The 10,973-nt window shown below is 33.2% G+C and overlaps 2 protein-coding genes across 2 annotated transcripts; one reads left to right on the top strand and one right to left on the bottom strand.

Moving 5' to 3' along the window:
• The first annotated feature begins 1,030 nt into the window (after positions 1-1,030).
• On the top strand, positions 1,031-3,852 carry LOC133790758 (PITH domain-containing protein At3g04780). The gene is made up of 8 exons (XM_062228516.1): positions 1,031-1,185; positions 1,398-1,484; positions 2,111-2,234; positions 2,729-2,777; positions 2,865-2,922; positions 3,033-3,079; positions 3,165-3,242; positions 3,451-3,852. Exons 1-8 carry the CDS (start codon positions 1,147-1,149, stop codon positions 3,500-3,502), a joined length of 534 nt encoding a protein of 177 aa, XP_062084500.1. The 5' UTR covers positions 1,031-1,146; the 3' UTR covers positions 3,503-3,852.
• Positions 3,853-4,021: 169 nt separating this feature from the next.
• Positions 4,022-9,402, bottom strand: LOC133790757 (peptide-N(4)-(N-acetyl-beta-glucosaminyl)asparagine amidase). Its single transcript, XM_062228514.1, has 17 exons — positions 9,175-9,402; positions 9,054-9,107; positions 8,780-8,959; positions 8,580-8,678; positions 8,316-8,402; positions 7,887-7,969; positions 7,567-7,680; positions 6,992-7,046; positions 6,815-6,901; positions 6,527-6,582; positions 6,380-6,439; positions 6,163-6,250; positions 5,331-6,074; positions 5,180-5,240; positions 4,914-5,016; positions 4,537-4,671; positions 4,022-4,328 (listed from the first exon to the last, which is right to left on the bottom strand). Exons 1-17 carry the CDS (start codon positions 9,250-9,252, stop codon positions 4,244-4,246), a joined length of 2,169 nt encoding a protein of 722 aa, XP_062084498.1. The 5' UTR covers positions 9,253-9,402; the 3' UTR covers positions 4,022-4,243.
• Between the last annotated feature and the right edge of the window lie 1,571 nt (positions 9,403-10,973).

Below are 10,973 nucleotides of genomic sequence, written 5' to 3'. Positions count from 1 at the left end.
ATTAACCAAAAAAAAAAAATTATTTAAAAAAAAATTACAAATTTTTATCAATAAAAAATATTTACAAAAATTAGTGAAAATGTAAAAGTTAGAGCTGATGTTGGACCAACTTAGCATGGGAAGTCACTTTCTGCGAATCGACTTCTCATGCTTGTAGAAGACACTTTAAGTCAGTTGTGGTGCAGGTTTTCTTCTGGTGTGTTGCACTACAAGTCGATTATACTGCAAACAACTTGTGGCGTAATGATTGTTACTATTTATTTGACACAATTTTAATTTTAAAATATATTAATTTATTTTATAATAATTTTATAATTTTTCTAAGTTAATTAAATTGATAAATATATATTATTTATTTGTATACAATTAGTTGTAACTTATTAACATTACTTTATAATTATATCAAAAATTTATAAATTAAATATTCTTAAAATTTAAAAATAAATGAAATATTTATAAATATTAAAGTAAAATTAAATAAGCTTTATATTATAATTTTGAAACAACATATGAAGAAATTTTTTAGATTGTTTTCTTTAATGATTTCATTTTAATTTTTTAAATTTGAAAATGTACAATTTTGAACTTAAAAAAAAGACCAAAAAAGATCAAGACAATTGTTTTTGTTTTGGTTAATTAATTATTTTTTTAGTGATGCCATTTTTATTATTTAAATTTGAAAATATGAATTTTAATTTATTTTGTATGATTTCTATTAAAAATAACATCTAAGATCCCAACTTTTCTCATGTGTATGTTTAGGTCTCCAAATTTCTCCAAGGTATCACTTAGTCTTAGGTATCTATTTGTGAATCTAAATTCAACAAAAAAAATAATAATTTGTAGTTCTAACTAATAATAGATTAAGAACAAATTGGGGACTTGAAGTGCTATATACCAAAAAATAAAATCAATAAATTTGAAAAACAAAAGGAAAAATAAACGTTAAAAATAATTGATTTTTTTTACTTATTTTTCACTTGCTTTCTTACAACGGCGCCGTTTGACCCTGTCCTAACACACAAGAAAGCATCTTGAGAGGAGGCTGCGCAGTTGTATATATAACTTAGATTTCCTTCCATTCTATTTCTCTTCTTTATATCGTTCTTTCTTTCTTCTTCTTCCTCTGTACGAAATTCAACAACCATGTCTGGGGAATCAGCTAGTGCAATCCCAAGAAGCCAAGTGAGTATACCCAAACCCTTTCATTATTATTATTTTTATTTTTTTCTTTCAGAAAAATAAAAGACTAGGAAAAATATGGGGAGAAAACATGGAATCTTTCGACTGGGTATTTGAGGGGGAAGACCCTTTTCTCAGATTCCCAAGTTATGGGTGACCAATGGTCTGTGGTTAGGAGGGTTGTTGTTTCTGACGTTGAATTTTGTGATGACCAGGTTGATCTGTTGGACTTCATTGACTGGTCTGGGGTTGAATGTCTCAACCAAAGCACAAGTCACTCTCTCGCTAACGCTCTCAAGCAGGTAAATTTTACTCCCTTCTGGGTGTTTTCTGTTGTATATATAATTTATGGGTCTTGATCTGCATAACTCTCTTGTGTTTTTATTGAAATACTTTCAAGAACCATAAATTTAAAAAATCCAAGGTGTATCTGCTTCTTTTCTAGCTATGTGGGGTCGCTTATTTATGCTTTTTATTCTATTTCAATGTTTCAAAACCTGTATTTGATACCAAAGTATTTTGGTGGTCTTATTGTGGGTGGTGGAGGGGTGGGGGAAGATCGCTTTGTTTTTGTAATTGCTCCCCTTTTTTGACTGCTTACCTTGTGATTGAAAATATGCTATTCTGGAATTAGAATCTGAGTTAGCACTTTTAAAGTTTTTTTTCCCTCTATTCTTGTTACTTAGAGTTAGTAAACATAAATATTAGTTTTAAATTACCTAATACCTTCATTTAGTGAAATGCGTAATGTACAAGATCAGTTAACTTATCATTCCTTATGTGCTTGAGTGAATAGAAAAGTTGTTTATTTTGAGATTGTACACTAATAGTTTAGTATATGATTCCCCCCCCCCCCCCATTTTCTGCGATGTCTTCTTAGTGCTTAAAACATGGGATTAAGTAATCAAATTATCCATTTATTGGGCAGGGCTACAGAGAGGATGATGGTTTGAATCTGGAGAGTGATGCGGACGAGCAGCTTCTGATTTACATTCCTTTTAATCAAGTGGTAAAATTGCATTCTTTTGCCGTTAAGGGGCCTGAAGAGGAAGGTACAAATTAACAATCGTGAAAATACAATTATGCATGAATGCAGTTGAGAGTTATGATGTTATAAAAACTGTGCAAATTATTGATCCATACCTTTAGTTCTTTATGTTGTTTTCTTCCTTTCTAGTTATTTTTCCCCTCTTACTGCGAGCCATGTCCATGTATATTTAGTTTCACGTACAAGAATCACATAAATTAGAACATCAAAGGCTTCTTTACAGATAGTAATAAGTCAAAACTGGTTTCTATACTCTGGGCATTTTGTTTCATGATAATGGAGCTTGTATGTTTAAGAGAAAATTATATGATTGTTCACTGTGCATACTAAACAAAAGATATGGATAGTCTTTGGTAATGAATTTCCTAACAAGAGAGTGTCTTGAACACTGCTTCTGGTTTTTCCATGTTAGCCAGCTCACACCCTTGAATTAATTGATGGAACCCCTGCATATTTTATCCATAACAAATCATGACTAAAAGCACTTTTGACTTACAGGTCCCAAGACTGTGAAACTTTTTTCAAACAGGGAGCATATGGGATTCAGGTAGAATTTTTAAGAATTATAACAGTTCTGTTTCATAATAAAAGTAATAAAAATTCAAACACTTACATGTCTTCTTAATCTTGTCAGCAATGTCAATGACTTCCCACCAAGTGACACTGCTGTTCTGTCCCCCGATAGTCTTACGGTTGGATTTCTACTTAATAATTTCAGTAAAATCAACTTGTTTAAGACATTTCTACCATATGTTAGTGAAGGTTTTATGTTATAACTTGCCTGCATTATGTATTGCTGCAGGGAAAACCAGTTGTTTTAAAGTATGTCAAGTTTCAGAATGTTCGCAGGTATGCTTAGTTTCTCTGTATATTCTCTTTTCATTCTTAGTTCTTGTTATTACCTGTAAGTATTCATACATTGTATTTGTATCAGCTTGACAATATTTATTGAGGACAATCAATCTGATTCCGAAGTTACTAAAGTCCAAAAAATCTGTCTCTACGGCACAACGTAAGTTGTTAACTTTTGTTTTTCTTCCTCATTTTATTCTTGCAAGTTGCAACTTCATTACTGCCAACTATCGAATTCATCATGTTTTTTGTCATTCAACTTCAATTTTGTTTTTTTGTCACAAGTAGTAAATATCTCATATAAAAAAGTTGTATTATATTGTAGAGTTAGACTGAATGTCCTTTGTGTCGTTTTGCTTGTTATCCAGTGTTGAAACGACAGACATGAAGGGCTTGAAGAAGATTGAGGATGGTCACTAAAGAAATTAGTAGATGAGTGGATACAACAATTTGGATTACTGGAACTATTGTTGATTTTCACTTTGCTTTTTCAAATTTTTTTGATTGAAATTGCAATTTGCAATATAATAACTTTCATGTGAATTCAAGTTGCTTTCTTAATTACCAATTCCTTTCCTGCCCCAGAATTTCTGATTAAGCCTATTTACTTGAGTGGTTTGTTATTTGGCTCATCATCTCATTTGATGTATGGTTGGAGAGAAAGGAATGGAATGAAGAAAATTCATTTTTATTTGGTTACAAATTACAATCTAAACATTGGAATTGAAGGCTGCTTTCCATTCATGAAAGGCACTCATTGATGTTCTCCACTTTTATTTGTTTTCATTATATATCAATCTATGCTTTTAGTATTTACAAAATAATTATGTCACGTTTTAAGGAAGGAACCATCCTATCCTCGTTGCACATTGGTAGCTATTTGTAAGATTTACTATAGCTCGAGGGATATTTGTAAAATTAACTACGTTAATAACTATATTTTTTATGTAGCACACGAACTTCTTTAATTTTTGAAATGATAGTCAATACAGTTTGCTATGCATAAATATTATGTTTGAAAAAAGAAGATTTATTTCACTTCTACTAGGCTTGTACGTAGGCCCTTGAACTATTATCAATTAACTCTAAAGCCATCACTTGCATGATCGATAACAATAGAGAAGTGTGAGTTTTTATTTTCGACTTTATTTGTCATTCCCATCAATTGCTTCCTGAATAGAGGTCAATGCTACCAATCTGCAACCGTGAATTTGAATTAGAGTCTCGAACTGCCAGAAATCTAAACCTGCAAAATCCACAACTTCAACCATCGATGAGAAGAACTAGTACGGTTATTCGAACTTGAGGTTATGTGTGCTAGTTCTTGTAGGATTAATAATAGATGCACTACCAATTTGTACAACTATCATTACTCCTATAAGAACTAGCACACATAAATAGTGCCCATTTCAATTCCAACAAAGCAAACAATACTTCATTACTTCGATTTTTACCTGAAAGCATTTAACTGTGGACCAGGAGATGCAATCTTATATGTCCGATGCTGGAAGCGCTCATCGAACTTTTGTTTAGTTTGTTTATCCAACAGATTCCAACTGGACCCTCCATCATCACTTCCCTCAAGAACCCTAAACAATATGATTACGTTTATATGATCAATCAATCAATTTAGGACATTTTTTGTTCTAGTGGTTTTGAATTTGAAAAAAATAATGTTCATGCTTGGGAAAGGAAATAAAGTTTTCAAAAAATAATGCTCTCAAGTCAAAGAAAATTTAATGTCATTGAACTGGTTGACCTATCAAAATGAATGAAATATAGCCAGAATCTACCAAGAGAAAAGTTCTGTAAGTGGTTATACTCTACATACCAATCCATTGGATCCCTTTCTGGTGCATCATTGGCTGACATTAACTCATAGGCCACGAGTTTGTGCTTCAGATTGGCTGACGCCTTGTATATTAGCCAACAACCTACAGGGTCATAAGTATTGTGAAAAGAATAAACCAAATTAGAAAACAAAGGATAAAGCAGCAAGGTCGTCTTCAGTGGATAGATCATACTATAACTACTTTACTACTTTAATTCACTATACTTGAAAAGAAGAGCTGTATTTCATTTGGTCCAAAATAATACCTCGAGCACCATTTGGTTCTTCCCATTTAGTAGTCTGAATTCCATCAAATGCAGAAGTGGCCTGAGATTTATGAACTAATTTACTTGAGGGAAAAATTAAGAAGATAAACTATAAAGCTGCAAGCACATAAACAAGCAAAACACAACTCACAATTCCGAAGGGAAGTTCTTCACCACTCGCAAGGACTGAACCAGAATGTATTCTACTTAATTTCAACAGAGGCAATGTGAGAGAAGCTTGATTCAAATTTTCACAATTCTTAAGATTATGTATGGTGTAATCCAAAGCATCCAAGGCAACAGGAAGTGCTATAGAGGTTTTAACAGGGTTGCCGGCTAAACAAATATCCACATTCCCACCTGTGTCAACCTTTTTAAGTGAAAGGGCGTTAAGTAACTCATAAAAAAAGGGCAGAGCTTGATGCACAAATGCTTGACTACTTGCTAAATCCAATGAGGCCTTCCTAGTTCTAAAAGGGGATTTCTGGAGATCTTTGAGAAAGCCTCCAACAAACCCAAGCAATTCGAGAACTACTGACTTGGGAAGTTCTTCCTTGACAAAATGAGAAAAGAGTGGAAGAAATGCATCATAAACTCTAGTCACATGCTCATCTATGCATAACCGAACTGGACAAGAAGAGCAACTCAAGGAATCAGAACCAATTTCTGATCTCAACTTCCGCCATTCCTTATCACCACTTTGTCTTCCAGGTAATGAGATTGAGGCATCATCTGTAGAATATAACTCTCTTTCAATTGCTTCTCGTTCCTTTTCATCACGATCTTTAAGTACAGAGAGAACTTGAGATGAAAATCCACTTCGACACTCTTTTGTTATCTTATCAAGTACACTTGTCAATGCAGACTCTGTGGTAACAATTCGTCTAGACAGAACCTGCAAATAATGATTCAATTTAACAGTACGCCTCCTTTTAATCAATGTAACTATTTGCATATATAATACTTTTGTAGACACTATTTACCTCATGCCACTTCCTTGTGTATCGTTTAGTGACATCATATAATCCATCTTTTGCAATGGCGATTACATAATTTAATTTCTTATTCCACCTTCCACAAAGCAAAACCTTGATATTTAGAAAGAAAGCAGCAATAGAAAATGCAGCAACAAGCAAAACAAAACTGATGAGATAATTCATAAGTTTTTATTTTAGACATTATTAAGCTTGGAAAGCATACCCTTTCTCATATAACAATGGCTTGTCGTACGCTCCTTCACAAGGGTCAAGATGCATCCATCTGTTCAATATACGATCAGGATTGAAAAACAATCAAGGCAAATCTCAAAGATATAATTCCAAAAATTAGCCTTTTAATCCGAGTTACCTTCCCAAAGATAGTGAAAAGCACTCTGTCCAAACATGATCGGTGAAATCCAAAATCTGTCCAGATAATCATAAACTCAAATCATTCAACAATACACCACTGTGGCATTGGCCATGATAACAGACATATAAGTACTTGTGACAGGACAGAAATACAGAAATACAAAGTATTGTTTATTACATATTTTGTCTGTTGCTTCCCATCACATAAAGGTATTAACATACTAAGCATAAATTTGTTTTTCAAAAGTTTAACTGCAATGGATGAACTTCCAATAAAATAACTAACCAAACGGGATTCAAATCCAAAAGCTCGACAATAAAGTGTGAAGCAATTGGCCCACTCCCCACAACGTCCCCTTCTTGTTTCTATAAGCTGCATTGATCACGGGAAAAAAAAACAAGAATGAGCTTCTAATGTATAACAAACCTTAACAGTCCTTAAAACTTAAAAAAAAAAAAAAACCTTCAGTGGATCATTGTAGCGTGGGAAACGGGTGATCATTGAACAAAATTTGCATCTGAGAATATTAGAGAAGCACGTGCAATAATAAGCATCCATTTTTAACAAACCATAACCAAAGAAATGCTTCTATCAGCTGAAAAGTAAAAGACCAACTTCCCATCGAGTAAATGCATAGCAAACAACATATAGCTAAAATTGTGGAATTGGGGTGAAAATACAATGTTAATGAATCATGGTTCTTATAAAGTAGCCACCAAAGCATTATATTAAATAAAATACATGTAAGACATAGGGAGAGTTCTTTTCTCGTTCACAGACAAGAATACATGTAAAATGAAACAAATAAAAAGACATATCCCTAGAATGATTTGCTGGACCTATTAAGATATCAACAAATCATATTATCGACTTAAATTTTGGTAAACCTTACAACATTTGAAGCAGATATATGTTACCTTTAATTAAAAAAAGAACCAAGAAAGTAGCAAAAAAAAAAAAACTCACTAGGAAATAATTACTCAAAAAGTAAAAGTGAAAACACCCAGGGAAAGAAAAAAGTTCTTAATAAATTTTACCTATAAATTTCAACTCGAGAACCTCGGTAACGAAGTTCAGAAGGAAGTGCAGCAGCCATTCCTTGGCTTATGGTTTCCTTGCCACAACTATCACAAGGAGGTGCATTGACCCAACTACAATAATCAAACCATGGAGAAACAGAAGATGCAGAGCTTGTCAGAAAAAAGAAGATAATACTGCCTGATTAAACTAAAATGATAAGCAACAGCAAAACAACAATAATGACACAGGTTAGCTAGTATTTGGCATTAAATTTGACAGAGAAATTCCTAAACTTATAATTTTTAACATGTCAAATAACAAAGTAATGATAAAACACCTGAAGGATTGCTTGAACCAGAAAAGAAGCTGCAGTAGGAAAGCGTGATCCTGTTCTGCCTTTGACGGATTAAACTCACCCTCCTATAACATGATAAAAAATAAATATCTCAAATAGCATTATCCTACTTTTCGAATAGCCCAACTCATTCAAAACCAATTGAGAGTGGAGTAACTAATAACCTTACCTATTCAATGTGGAATACTCTTATAGAAATTTAAGTTTCTTAATATAATTAGCAATAAGTGGAGTAACTTATAGTAACTCTTTTCGGCTAGCTATTATTTTGGATCCGATCCTCAGTAAGATTATGAATTTCTAACTCAAAACCAATTGGCAATGAGAAAAGGAACTCATGTTCTCACATGGAATTGTCGTTCACTCTTATAGAAAGTTAAGCTTCCTAATATAAATAAAGGGTTCTCTCACCTTTGCCAAAGAAACCAATGCTTTCTCCTCGAGCTCATCGACTGGGACTGTTTTTCGAGCAGCCTCCTGGCGCATTGGATCCTCATACTAAGCAAAAATAACAATAAACCCAAATTAGATAGGAAAGGGGGGAAAAACACTTGAGCGAATCCATGTTTCATTGCTGGTAAAAGATTTTGGTAAAACTATTAGCTTTTGCATTTATTCGAGTTCATATTAGTTTCTATCAAAACCAAAAGCCAACCAAAGTACGTAAAGCATTACCAGGCGAACTTGCTCGATATAAGGCCGTACTCTATGCTCAAAAGCTTCGTTATTTTCAGCCGCAATATACTGCTGAAACATAAGTGCCTCGTCCTCCGCCTGAAAAGCATAACCATTTCCAAATTATTATTATCACCAAAACATTTTCAAAAACCTCTTCTTCAAAACCAAAACCAAAAACAAAAAAAAAACAACTGAACCTGCAACATTCGAGCCAATTCCTCATCAGATTTAAGAAAATCAGCTTCATTTCCGGTACTTGATTCTCCATTCTCTTCTTCTTTGTGATCCTCACTGATGGAAACCAATCGGAGTTTTTCCGATATGTCAATGAGATCGGAATCGGTGGAGACCGTGCGATCACCATCAACTCCGATAATCTATTTAATCACATAACATCAAATTCACCTACAATAAAAACACAAATTTGACAAAACGGAATAAAGGGGTATGATACAGATTAGAATTGGAGACCTTTTGGTCGTCTGGTGGAAGAGAAGTGAGGGAGAAAAGCTGGAATTTGAAAACCTGCAAACACTTGCTTATTAGAGAGAGGAAGAAGATAAATTTAGTGAGAGAAATTGAAAAGACCGACTTCAAAGCCGTCGTCGGTGTCGTAGTCCACGGCGAAGTCCGAGCCATTGTGGTGAACAAGGAACTTCCGCTCCACCATTTTCAGAGTGTTGTATGTAGAGATGGTTATGGATGGTGGAATCGAAGAGAGAATAAAGAATAGAACCTCTGTTGGGGAAGCAAACACTTTTGCTCCTTTTAAGTTCGGTGCAAGAATGGAAGAAAAGAATAAAAAATGAAATAAAATTTCTACAGAACATAGACTCTAGAAACCGTATTAACAGATTTAAGGTAAAATACCTAATTCTCTAAATTTTAGAGAAAAAAAATAGTGAAAGTAGACTTCTAATCAGTGAGATAAAATAACACTATTCATTAATTTATAAATATTTTATTAATCTATTTTTATAAACTTTTGTATGTATATATGTGATATTGTTGTATTTAATTATTTTATTATTTAAAATAAATAAAATATATTTAAAAATATAATATTTAAATGATGTAGAAAAAAAAATAGAAAAACTGATGTATAGTGTAATATAAAAATTTGAGGTAAAATAAAAAAAAAAATCTGTTTTGGTTAAGTATTTTAAAGTATAGAGTACATTACCCATTAGGAGTGCTCTAAGTTAACATATTTGAGTTTGAGCTTTTTTTATATTTATGGAATTTTTAATAAGACTACATAAATGTAGATTCTTTAGAAAATTAAACAAAATATGGAGTAAAGAATTAAACTTTCTAACATTTGGGAAACACTCCCGACCAATGCTCATCATCTCTCCTTCACCAATCTGCCACTATCGTCGACACGCACCTGCACAGAGAGTTCAGAAGCTGCTAAAACCTTGCTTCTCGAAGTCTCTCCGGGTGACATGTGATGGAGTGCTGTGAGGGCGTTGTTGTAGTTCCAATGGCTTCGATTTCACCTTATCTAGTAGCTCCTAGCCCATGATAAGTTGTTTGTGCCTCCAAATAAGTGCACACAAGAATGTTATTTTAAATGATTTTATAGGGCATCTGATTAGTGAAATTTCATGATTGTAGTTGTTGCTAGTTCCGCACTTGGAACCAAAACAAAGTAGATTATGTTGCTTAATTTTATGCCTTGGTACCTGCCCTTTTTTTGTTGATAGAATAGGTAGAGCATTATTTGAATTTGTGAAAATTCGCTTGAAAGCAGAAAAACCTGACATCTGAATTTCTGCATTATTTTAGGATATTGAAAAAACTGGTACCTACCATTTCTTTGTTGATAAAATAGGTAAAGCATTATTTGATTTCGTGAAAAGTAGCCGAAAAGTTGAACAAGTAACCTAGCATTTGAGTCTCTGCATTTTTTTAGGCTGCTGAAGTAAATTGTTACCCGCCCATTCTTTGTTGATAGAATAGGTAGAGCACTATTTGATTTTGTAAAAAGTAGCCTAAAAGCTGAACAAGTAACCTGACATCAGAGTCTCTGCATTTGTTTAGGTTATTGAAGTAAATTGTTTCCTGCCCTTTCTTTGTTGATAGAATAGGTTGAGCATTATTTGATTTTGTGAAAAGTAGCCTACAAGTTGAACAAGTAACCTGACATCAAAGTCTCTGCACTTGCTTAAGTTATTAAAGTAACTTGTTACCTGCCCTTTCTTTGTTGATAAAATAGGTTGAGCATTATTTGAATTTGTGAAAGTAGCCTAAAAGCTGAATAAGTAACTTGGCATCTGAGTCTCTGCATTTGCTTAGGTTATTGAAGTAACCTGGTACCTGCCCTTTCTTTATCGATAGAATAGGTTGAGCATTATTTAATTTTGTAAAATGTAGCCTGAAAACTAA

This window comes from Humulus lupulus, chromosome 7 (assembly GCF_963169125.1).
Source record: "Humulus lupulus chromosome 7, drHumLupu1.1, whole genome shotgun sequence".
Classification (NCBI taxonomy): domain Eukaryota; kingdom Viridiplantae; phylum Streptophyta; class Magnoliopsida; order Rosales; family Cannabaceae; genus Humulus; species Humulus lupulus.
The sequence above is the reverse complement of the archived record's forward strand: the minus strand, read 5'-3'. Positions and strand labels throughout refer to the sequence as shown.